Raw genomic sequence first — 13,027 nt, 5'->3', positions numbered from 1 at the left:
ATAATTGTGATGGGTTACAAATCATAATTTCTCTTAGCATTATTTTTAAATGGAAAACTCAAAAAATGTAAAAACATCCTGGGAATGTAATTGAGCTAGTCTTAGAATCTTGGTTCAGAGAGCACCCAGCTATTTTTTCAGCTAGCTTTGCATTTCATTAGGCTCCTTTTACAAAGCAAAGAGCAAAAGTGTATAGCAACCACATATAATTTACTGTACAGAACAACCAATGAGAATAAACATTTTACTAACCCAAAAACAGGAAAGTGCAGTGTAGTTGGTTGATATGGGTTAATGCACTATTTGTACCTTATTCATACTGTATATTTGCAATACTGCAATGTAATTAAACAGTTATCAAGCTTACAAGACGTATAAAGGAATATAGGAACAACTGAGGTAGAATCAAATGCTGACAGTTGGGTTTAAGGCTTAAAGTGGATAGACACCCTTCAAGATTTATGGTGACAGTGTGGGAAGCACTTGAACAACAGTGGCATACACAGTCAGTAGCAATCCAGTTCTAAACACAGATTTGAAACCATTTGGAATGTAATTCCTAGTTAGTTGCAATAATAACCAAATTATTATTATTGTAGGGTTGCATTTTTCATGGTTACAAATCATATACTGTAGATAATTCTAGCTTGCTCAAGAAAATATAATATTGCAAGGTAAATACCTAGCTTAGTAATTTTCATTTAAAAAAAAAAAAAAAATATTTGTATGTCATTAGAGGTTCACACTGAATACTGACAAAAGTCTTTTTCGAAAAATGTAAAAAAAAGCAGCCCAGCACACTGGTACATAGGCAATACATTTTCTTTTGATTGTTGAGACATAAGCATGTTATGTTCCTCTCTGGGCTAATTCAAAGCAATATGACCTATACCCTTACATCAAATAACCAGTCTGATGCTGTCAGATCTCAGGTTCTTCCATACTACTGGTACCCCAGGGAGTGGTACAAACATTGGTTGAGAGATTATATGCATTTTTTCTATAAGGTAAAATGTATCTATGGTCAAAATTGAAAGTTGTGTATTAATTTTCAATTGCAATTATTTATAACCTACTTGTATTAATCCAAATGAAGTCTGAAAGCGTTCTTTTTTAAAAACACATTTCCATCCTTCAATGCAGTGACACATATTTATCTATATCTTGTGAATATGCACTTTTGTGTCACACATTTCACAGAGCCTGCTGTCTGAAATACAGAGGAGCTGAGATGAGTTTCAAGAGGTGCAGTCAGTACAGGAAACACACCACATCACCACTGCTAAAAGACAGCAAGTAACATGGGGTATGTAGTTCTTAGAGAATCAAAAGTAAACTTAATGAATGAGCAAAGGGGAAGCTGATGAAAGAGATGGACAGCCAAACAGGAACACTCACAACTCAAAAGAAGATTTTTCTAATAAGGTTATATTGGATTGCCAAAAATAACCATTGTTTGTATTGCTATTACAATGCTAATTTCAAAAAAAGAAAGTGTAAGCTTTTATCCATTGAATTGCTTTACGTTTCTATCATTTCTAATTGTGAAATAAAGTATTCCATAACATGCTCACCATTGCAGTAAAAAATTGTTAAAAAAGACACATGGTAAGAAATAAGCTTTATTAGAAATAAAACACTACACTTCCTACTACATTCAACAGTTTGTTAAAACAAAACAAACCCATGTGCATGTTTCTTTTATTCTTTCCTTTCTGACAGAAAACCTCTTTAACAATATGTGTAACAAAAGCTCTCACAGTACTAAGAGCTCTACTGCACTAGGAGAGATACAGGGGATGATTTACTAAAGGAAAATAGACTGTTCACTCTGCAAGATAATTTTCCCTAATGCATGAGGTCAAGCTTTGCTGATTTCCACCATCAAATCATGTGCAAACATACATTTTTCTTTCCTTTCACTGAATCTGTATTCTTTGTACATGCACTAGGTTCTGGAGAAAATTCCCTTGCAATGTACCCATGCAAAGGGAACAGTCTATTTGCCTTAGTAAATCAATCCTACCATGTTTCAATAGGACAATAGGACTCTAGAGGGTTGATATACTGAAGGCAAACAAACTGTTCACTTTGCAAGAGAATCTAAAATTTTCTCGTAGCTTGGTGAAGATCTGCTGTCTTCCATTAGTGAATCATGTGCAGGCAAAACATTGTGTTTTTATTTTTTTTTATTTGTTTTGCATGTCATTGAGTATTACTTGCAAAGTGAATTTCACCCTTTTACTAAACTGAGGAAAAATTAGCTTACAAAAGTGAAAATGCATTTGCAAAGTGAACAGCATATTTTTTTGGTAAAGGTTTTATGTTATCATCTCAGATTTATCAACCAACAGTAGTAATAGTAATACACAATGGGAATCTTCTGAATCTTATGACACAGTCATGAGTACTGTGAATTGTTAATAGATTTAATCTGAATCAAACTCAAATTCATAGTGTAAACTTCCAACCTTTAGCAAGCAATTCGAAGAGGGAGACAGAACACGGTCTCCCCTCAAGACCCTATGTAGTAATTTTCATTAATACATTTTAATAAATGGGTGAGCAAGAGAGAATGGGTTGTGTTTGATTTCTAGTAGAATGCACATTTACAGTGGATTCCTATAACAGTTTAAGAAGGAGGCAGTTTCTCCCCTCAGTAAGTTACACATAGCACATCCTTTATTCTTGAAATACCTCTTGGGGCATTACTGATTGCAAAGAGTCTGGTGTCCACAAGCATCGGGTAGGTATTTTTTTTAAAAGTTAGGCTGCATTCTCACAGCCCTACAGTCATCAGGATAGAATTATGTACATCTGATGTACTGGGCTGTTTCATCCACAGAAGAGCACACCTTGTTTCTGGAAGTGCCGGTTCACACAGGGGTGACCTATCAGGCGACTTAGCTGCCTAACAATTTGCGCTCCATGCATTGCAATGGAACCATTATAATAGGAGCAACTTGAGTTGCTCCGACTTAGAAAAAGGTTCCTGTACTACTTTGGGGCGACTTTGGGGCGGCTTACATTGACTTCTATACAGAAGTTGTTTTGCAAGCCACGCTGAACTTGCACTGTAAGGGGCGGCTTCAGAGTCAGATGACTTTGAAGCTGCCCCTGTGTGAACTGGCACTTAGTCTTTACAAAAAAATGTTAAAATCCATAATCATATTAATTAGCAGTGGATTACTTCATATACCCAGTGGATTAACTAGCAGTAGAAAACAAGGAGTAATTATGGCAGAGCAGATTTTTTTATTATTCTCTCATCTCTAATCATTAAGACTAAACTAAAGTTTATACCACTGTTTTGTTACTACTGCCGAAGACTAAGCAGTTGAAAGTAGACGTTACACATTTTCTAATAGAAAGTGATTCATCTAACGTTCATTATTATCCCACACCATTACAGTTATTTTATAAACATGCAAACTAATTACACAAAATTTTCAGACAATACTGGCCAGTCATCTTATACTGGACACAATTAGCTTTCATGCAGGACATATATGCTACATTCGGCTGCCTATTGGGTAAGTAATAACACATGACACATACACATTTGTGCGTGTCTGCCTATTGCATCTGTAGTAGCTACGACAATCATGATTAAAGGGTCTGTAATTGGAAAAATACGATACTGCTCTAACAAGTATGTGCATGTATGTGTGTATGTCTGTACTATCTTACTTAAAAATTTGTTTGCCATTGACATTGCTTATGCAGCCCTGCAGAATGAATTTAAGTGTCCAACAAAATAAGGTAATATAGTCAGTTGACTAGATATACTATCAATAGTTGTACACAAATCACTGCAGACCTACGGAATGTGAAAATATGCTATATAATAAATGTGCACATTTTCTATCTCATAACATCTGCAAAAAAATCATCAGTGGGAATCAAAAAAATCTTGCAGAGTTCAAAAATTACCACCTGTTTTAAAGCTGAACTACCAGAAAATAAAAAATCTACCCTTGCAGAAGGGTTTGGGTTAGAGTTAACTGCTAGTGATTGTCTAGGGTACCTGCAAAAAGCACTTTCACTTACTTTATACCTCACTCCCCTAGGCTCCTTCTTCCATACATCTGATTCCTTCTTGTCTTTAACAGAAGTTGTATTGGCTGTGAGCTGATTGTACATACATGAATAGCCAACAGATATCACAGAAAGTATAGAGTACAGAATGCAAATATCGGCTATAAAGAATGACGTTCCCTCTTTCTTTGGTGCTCCAGTCAAAAGTTGCAGATTTGACTTCAACATGTACAATGCATGACCAATAGCCCTACATTCTAAGTGAGGATGCCAAGGTCTCATTCACAACCCAGAGCATCAGAAGCAAGAGATGAGTGCCAGATGATGGGGGAGGCAGATGGTAAGCAAAAGTGCTTTTTATAGGTACCCTAGGAAAAAACAGGCATTTAACACCGCAAGGATAGATTTTTCAATTCAGTTCTGCATTAAGAATATAAACTAGAAAAATGGAAGATGGACTGGCACAAAAGACTGGCTGAAAGTTTCTTATCAATGCTAGAACACAACTTCTTTGACTTAATACAGGTTCTGCTCACTTAATGACCAGATTTCATTCCAACGACCAGGTTGTTAAACGAATTGGTCGTTAAACGAAGAGCCACAAGTAATCAATATTTTAAGCTTTCTTAATTACTGTACTGTACTGTGAACAAAACTCCAGCTCAATAACATTGTTTAATTTGCATAAATGCAGAACACAATCAAAAATTCTGTACTGTACTGTACAATACAATGATGTATAGCGGACATTAAGGTGGGGAGAGCTGGTCATAAGTCTGAGAGGTCATTAAACGGGTAAGTCATTAAACGAGGAGTATCTGTACTGAACTCTGTCTTTTACTAGAAAAAGGCCCTCCCGTCACCGTTAAATAATCCATTATCAAACTTTTAATGGCTGCTAAAGATCTGGCATTGGGTTGGTAAATGGTGTGGGAATTAGGTGTGACACTAAGCAGAGTTTAGTATTGAGCTAAAGCAAATAAGTCCCACATATGTTTATAATTATCAGAGAACCACAACTAGGTTAAGAATTTGGTCATTTAGACACTTGAGCTAGACAATAAAACCTTCTTTAACACTTTATGAACAAGCCTGCATATACATCTAAATGTATGTATATATATCTCATTGTAGACAATGGTTAATCAACAGAGGTATACAGTGCAGATATGTTCTATAGCAATTAGTCTGTTTTATTTACTGAATAATCTGTAACATCTCTAATCAGCTACCGAAATATAACATTCACTTGCATTTTGAGTTTTATAAATTTACCAGAAATACATTGTCAGTCAAGAGAATCTATAGAAACTTTAAACTGAGTTTTACCTGTACAGCTACCTTCCTTTTCTTCAAAGCCAGCACTACAAGTACATTTTCCAATTGGGACCAGCCACTCCCCCTCTGCACTGCAATGCATCCTGGGTGGATTATCCAAGTCTACTTCAGAGTTATTCACGCAAGTCCCCCTAACTTCCACCAGTGTTGAAAAGGCTGCCTCTGCCACTGTGTCCGGAAATACTGCCAGGTTCTGCACTGTGGAGAGACACTTTTTATAATAGACACGTACAGAGACTATGGCAACACAGGCCCCAACGTCCTGAAATCCCAGGTGAAAACCTTTTTTGTTCAGGTGTCCAATCTCTCTCACTTCTGTATTCAGTTTCATTTTACGTTCTCCTAGATCCCCTTGGGTAAAGCTTTCGTCAGCTGCAATGGTGTCAATTTTTACATACTTGCTTTCTTTGATGTTCTTCCCCAGATCATAATCAGATTCAATGTAGTAAAGGTTAAAGGTTTCCTTGCATGTCCCCACAACTCCAGGAATACTGTTGCAGTCTCTCAGAGTAAACTTAATCTCAATAAAGATCCTTTGCCCATTCCGACGCAGAATCCAGCCCGTTTGTAACCAGTTGTTCTGATTCGGTTCCATGACATTGCACACTTGATAGGTACGAATGGGCTTGTAATTCTCATCAACACCACTAATTTCCTCCCACTAAGAGAAAATAAAAAAGAATAAGAAAATGCATGGATGCAGCTGGCTTAAATGAAGAAAAAAAACATTTCTTAGAATCGGAACATCTGAGAATGCAATAGTTTATTGCAGACACAGGCATGGAAAACCAAATGTCTGTGACAATCACTTAGGTTTACAAAGCTTGTGCCTAAAGAAAAAAACATCAGGAATGGGCATCTGTAAGAATCTAAATCTACCCTGTTAGTTTATTATTTTAAATGCAAGACAAATGATGCATTGACAATTTTGTTTACAAACCATCTCATCTACTAAGCCTAAGCCTAAAATCCTTGCCTAATAATATTAGAATGTTTATACTTTTATAAAAGTTATCAACCCCATATTTTTTTAATGGTGTCCCCGGAATGACTTGTTTAATAGAATAGTATAGTGCCTATTTTTTTCTTATGTTTCCTGAACCTCTATGAACTATATCCATATCGAATTTGTGTTTTGTTAATTGCAGTCCTATTACCTTATCCCTTTGGAGGATAGGCCAGTGTTTAATAAAAAATCTTCTCAATCTCCCTGTACTGGTTGGTAAAGTTAGTGATACATGAAAAGGAGAAGTCATTTTTATTCAATGCTGCTTGACACTTTGTGTTTCTTCCTTTACATCTCCTATTTTATTTTGTGATCTAATTTTTTTCTTTTATTGATCCCAATCCTGGTCATGTAGTACAGAAAATAGGGTTTGGCTCCCATTTGATAAAAACATAATCTTATAAAATAATAATATATATTATATATAATCATATAAAAAAAAAGCTGTTTACAGTATGGAGAATCTCCCTCTCCTCGTTCTAATATATTAATGTGGAGCACTGATAATATACCATTCCTAAGGAAGACAAGTTGGTGGAAGGAGTTGTGAAAAGCTCTAATTAGGAAAAAGTGGTGTTTGACCTTTTATTAATAGAAAAGTCAGTAACATCTGGTGAGTTGACCCATATAAGAAGGGGGGGCACAAAAAGAAATCACACAGAGAGTGTGACTGATGTTTCAACACTTGGCGGATCTTTGTTGGAATATAATTGGTTGCTATTACAGCGAATGGCTGTTTCCACTTATTCTGGACCGTACTTACTGAACTTTTGAAATATTGACAGTTGCTGAATCCAGATTGGCTTACTCATGTTTTATGTGTGGTGAAGTTTTTAAAGGACACAAAAGTAATTTAAACATGTTAGTTTCTGTTAGTAACCGATATTGTTTGTACATTTTATGACTCACTATCACAAAGGGAAAGGTTGTCATGCAAAATTACAAGAGACACATGGTTATTTTGGAATATTTTATTTGTGACCTACTTTTTTGGTTTCACCAAAATGGTGACCATCTACTCACAGACACCAGCTTCTGCATAACTGTGAATTAGATGGGATGGGTATTGCCTCTATGAGTAAGCCCTAAAAAGGGCAAAACACATCTCAGGAGTTCTCTACAGATGGAGAACACAAGCTGAAGCCATCTTTTACCTCTTCATATTTATGCAACGGGGAGTCAATATCTGTGAGCAGACAGTCACCATTTGTTGAAGTCTACTAAAGCCTGACAAGCCGACTCTGTCTGTTTTGCACCAGTCTATTTACATGCTGATCCAACTGATACAGGTTTGGGGGTCGTTTAAGTGGTACTATTTTCAATGTTTTGGGATACTTTTTTGATATTGCATTATTGGTTTAATAAAATATTAATGTTTTACTGTTTATTTTATTTTCTTGAGGATTTGTTTGCTTCTGATTTAGTATTGCCCAATACTGTATAGAAATGATGTGCTTTAGTAATATTTTTTTTATCTATTTATGATTTGGCACAGCAGTTGTAGAACATTGAACATTTTGGTTACGCTTTAATTATTTATATAATTGTATTTATATTATATGTTATATTTATATATACTATTACAATAATTAATGTCCAGTCTATAATTCAAGTGTATGCTATTACAACAATTCAAGTCCAAAAAATCAGAAAACAAATTACCATTGCTAACCGGTTCTCTTTAAGGAAACCATTAATACAGTGATAGTTATTTCTGCCAAGTTTATGTTTAAATAGTGGGAAATCTATTTCACCTATGCACCTATGCAGTTCTTTTCAAAACTCTCAAAAAAAAGCAGAGGGAAGCATATACAATGTATGTACAGTATATGATAATATGATTCAAGAGTTTAGCTCACTCTGAATAAAATATGCTTCATTTTATTATCTTTCTTCTGCATGTCATTGTCTAAGCAACTTGATTTGGGACAGCATAGATTACAGCTGTTCATTCACTGCCTTGGTAAAAGCTATAATTAATTAATTTATATATATATATATATATATATATATATATATATATACAGTATATCATTGAGCAGTAACTATAATGCCTCTAGAACCTGTAACACCTATGACCTGTAACTACCATTATTTAGGAGACTGGGGGAGAGAGAGTCAGTTGGGTATTCTGGCTTTTCTAGATTATACAAATGGCTCCCTGCTGTATTAAGCATATTATATATCTATATATTTATTTAATTAACAATGTAGACCTAATATTGTGGTGGTCATTGTACAGTAGACTAAAAACAACATGGCATAAGCTAGAATTTCCATTTCACTGAGGTAAACATTTCATTACAAGATTGGCAATCTATTATATTTTTGGGACAATAGCTATGATGCTAATTTTCCCAGGGTGGAATGTTTATTCCATATTTTATTTTTGTCCGGAAAAGTTATTTTAAATTTTACAGCAGGAATAAAAGATGGTTAAAAACTAAATTTTTATGCAGCTAAACAAAAGACAACACAATAGAGCAAACATGAATCAACAAATTTCTAGCAAATTCAACGATTTTGGGGCTAGTGTAAGCCTTTGAGATTTCAACACATTTTTATCTTATAGTGAAAAACAATGAGAAAGCAGGAAATTTCTGTTTTTGTGTGTGCATTTTTTGTTTTTTCAAAGATCAGCTGGACGCTTTTTATAATTTTATCAAGTAAATGTTTAGCAAAATGGTATATCTTTAATAAGCTAGCGAAATGTCTGTGAAGGGTCTCATTTACCAGGGTCATGGTATAACTAGTAGTAATTATTGCTGATGCCTATTAGTTAGCATGCTGTGAAGTTAGCAAAATGTGGTCAGTAAGTTTTCTATGCTATGGCCAATATTCACTCCTAATGTAGTCCACTATTGTGAGAGAGCTTTTTATAAAATAACAATTATGTGAACCATAACTTACACTAAATGTACTAAATATTGTACTGAATCCAGACTGTAAAACTATGAACTGGCACATGGACATAAGAGCATTAAACATGCAGTGGTTTTCTCAAATTTTTACTAGGAATTCATAAAGCCATTAAGCCTTTTGTGATCAATTTATGCAGTGATATCACATATTTGTGATTGTATTTTGCCCCAGGTTTAAAGCTAAATTACAAATGTTCTTTCATGGTAGTTCCTGTCAGCTCTCTGTAATTTGCCTAGGTAGAACAGGAAACCAAAAACAATCACCTGGCATTACATGCTATTTTGTAGGTCTATATGTTCTCTAAAGAAATGCTGCATTATACTCGTGCTGATCGCATCCCTATGCAGCTTCCCATAAAATGTTCTCTCTAGAAATACCACCTTCTGAACTTTATGTATACCCTGAAGGCATCTTAAAGTATTTGTCATAACCTTCTGTCTGTGAAGACTATAAAAAGAAGCTTATCTTGAGAAGAAGAGATTCAAGAGCAGTTTAGGTTCATCTGGGTTAATGGTGACAAGTGCAAGCAGAGTTACATACATTAAATCAGCTGAATGCAGCTAGTATATTTAACCCTACACATTATGGGGTATGTTTTTAATTGGAGGGGGTGAGAATTAGCCCTTCTTTTTATATCATACATCTTTAAACCAATATTGTTCATATTTATTTGAAAAGTTAAAGTTATTATTTTGTTATGGCAAAAATTCCCTGACATATGTATGGGATTTTTGCTTTATGTCCTAAGCTATATCTAGAAATACAGGAAATTCCGAAAAAAGGGTTAAAGCAACAGAGTTGTTTGCAATACAATATCACGTGTTATGGGTGCCTGTGTATTTTATCACACTGCTCATTATTACTTCTAGGGAGGATTGTACTTTTTTTTAGTGTGGCTGTAGGCATCACTAAAATGCTACTTCTATTCCCAACACAAAACTAAGTCCCTCTCTAGCATGTTTGGTTGTTCATACTTCCATTACTGCTGTACAAACAGTGGTAATGCTGGATGCATCAGTATACTGTTTCTGCGGTGGATCAAAGGAAATGGTTAGAATTTGGTTTCATTCTGCTCTTTGAAGTTGCTGCATAACACAAAATTCCCACCTTTCCTAATAGTGGCGATGGCTCTACTTATAGGGTTGTTTGTCTAAAATATTGACAATACAAACATAATGCATAGTTGGATCAAGAAGTGTGTGTATGAATAAAAATTGCTTTTTAAGCTCTAAAGCTCGGTCTACATCCCTCAAGGCAAACTACAAATTATTATTATATTAAATTTAATAAATGCAAGTTTGCAAAGACTGATAATTGAACAATTGTTTGAACATAATTATTTATCTAAGAGCAGGTATTCAATAAGTTGGCCATCGACATCAGAGGTGCAGACACAGATTAACCATGTCATGTCTTTAAATCTATTCTCAGTTTGCTCAGGTCACCTAAGTATTCTAGTAAATTGCTATATGATGATTATTAATTGCCCATAACCACATTAAGTTCTGCAAACCACCCCTCAACATGTTAACCCATTAAATGCAACACTTACTCCATTAGATGGATGTGAAGTCCAGCCCAGCTCGGCCTGTGATTCTTTGGAATCCAGCAGGATAACTGAAATTAAAACAGAAAGTTGAAATGATGTCATGCTGTAAACCATGTCTCATTGCTACAGCAATATAACAACTAGCTATCTTCTTGTGCATGAAATTAATTGATTTAAACATTTCCTAATTTCATAATCTCATCCAACGCAAATGCAGCTTTTTCCACTGCCTGATATAACAGAAATGCTGCATTTATTGTCCTTATTTGAGCATTTTCCTGGCAATGACAAATATAGCAGCCATTGCTGCAAATGGGATGTTTGAACTTGCATTAGTCTGTTAATAATCACACTGTATGCAAGAGCAGCCTTATTCCCTTATTCATCACAAAGTGTATTAATTGGCAAAGACTGAGCATTTTTTGAATATGATAATTCAATAACAATTGAAATATTTAAGTCTAAAAACGACAATTCTAAAATGATATAGAGTAAGTTGTTATCTGTTAGGTATTCTGTTTTAAAACCCAATTCCAGGGAGGGAATGCAATCTCTGCCACCTCTACTGTCAGTGACTCCATTGGAGCATCTTCCTCTACCTTTTCTGTCTACCTTGTCTTAACATTGTGACACCTCTATAACACTGGGACAAGAAATGAGAGATTATAAGAGAAAACTTTTCATTCATCTGCCCATTCTCCATTCATACAGAGACACTTTGGACAAGCATCTGTGATAGGTTCAGCCACTCGTATTAACCCTCACAGCACCAGAAGATCTGAAACTGAAATTTTCAACAAACATAGCAGCCACCAGTACAAGGCATACTTTTCATTTATTATAAATACCATCACTGGTGCTGGTTAAAAAAAATATCACCGAACCTTAGTTTAAATTTGTCTCATTAGAGAGATGAGGATGGGCAGATGAATGAAAGGCTCTCCTCCTCCATTCATAGAACACTTTTCATTGTGATGTCCGTGTCCTTGTCACTTCCTTTAAGCTTAAAGTGAAACTTCAGTCATTTTTTCAACTTCCCATCTATTAAATCTTCTGCCCTTGGTGTTTTAACTTTGGATAGTAAAACATTTTTTTCTGTCAGTAAATACCTTATACGGCCCACTTTGGGTTTCTTGTCTGGAAAAACTCCTAGGCGTATGACATCATGCACAGCTCTCTCTCTCTCACTCTCATGAGAGTTTGCCAGGAAGGGAGGGGGAATGGGTCATAAAAGGGCCAATCAGAGCTGCAGAGCTTGAGGTGTGCCTCTGTGTGTCTGTGTACATCCAGGAAGTGAACAGGCAACACCTTCAGCTGCCCGCCGTTAAAATGGTTGCAGCCAGACTCCAGACTCAGTGGAGGGAGATTTCTGCAACATATTTGGCAAGTACAGAATCACAGTATATATAATATAATATGCAAAGTGGTTGGAGGGAAGCTTCAGAATGGCAAGAGATGTTTTTATTACAAATTATGTGAGAAGACTGCAGTTCCTCTTTAACCGCTTGCCGAACTCCGCACCCAGATGTACGTCGGCACAATGGCACAGGCAGGCAAATGGGCGTACAGGTATGTCCCTTTAAATTTGCCACCTCTCTGGCGCACGTACATGCCGCATGCCACAGGAGTGTGCCTGCAGGTCCTGGGAACTTGATGTTCTGCGGCGGCCCGCGATTGTGGTGTGGAGAGGTAGAACAGGGAAGTGCCTATGTAAACAAAGGCATTTCCCCATTCTGCCTTGTGTCATGACAGAGATCCACTGCTCCCTGTGATCGGGAGCAGTGATTGCTGTTATGTCCTAGGTAGCCCCTCCCCCACAGTTAGAATCGCTCCCTAAGACACACTTAACCCCTTCATCGCTCCCCTAGTGGTTAACCCCTTCCCTACCAGTGTCATTTACACAGTATTTAGTGCATTTCTATAGCACCGATTGCTGTATAAATGACAATGGTCCCAAAATAGTGTAAAAAATGCCCGATGTGTCCGCCATAATGTCGCAGTCACGATAAAAATTGCAGATCGCCACCATTACTAATAAAAAAAAATTAATAATAAAAATGCCATAAAACTATCCCCTATTTTGTAGATGCTATAACTTTTGCGCAAACCAATCAATATACGCTTATTGCGTTTTTTTTAAGAAAAATATGTAGAAGAATACATATCAGCCTAAA

General features: G+C 35.9%; 1 protein-coding gene across 1 annotated transcript in view; it reads right to left on the bottom strand.

Annotated features, from left to right (window-relative positions):
• Positions 1-13,027, bottom strand: part of EPHA10 (EPH receptor A10) — a 1,179,171-nt gene that overhangs the window by 1,032,201 nt on the left and 133,943 nt on the right. The window contains exons 2-3 of the mRNA XM_073615517.1: positions 10,857-10,921; positions 5,368-6,037 (exon numbers count right to left, since the gene is read on the bottom strand). Of these exons, the coding sequence (XP_073471618.1) occupies positions 5,368-6,037; positions 10,857-10,921 (735 nt within the window). The remainder of the gene's footprint in view (positions 1-5,367; positions 6,038-10,856; positions 10,922-13,027) is intronic.

This window comes from Aquarana catesbeiana, linkage group LG02, assembly GCF_042186555.1.
Source record: "Aquarana catesbeiana isolate 2022-GZ linkage group LG02, ASM4218655v1, whole genome shotgun sequence".
Lineage (NCBI taxonomy): Eukaryota > Metazoa > Chordata > Amphibia > Anura > Ranidae > Aquarana > Aquarana catesbeiana.
Note: the sequence above shows the minus strand (reverse complement) of the source record. Positions and strands in the feature narration are given on the sequence as shown.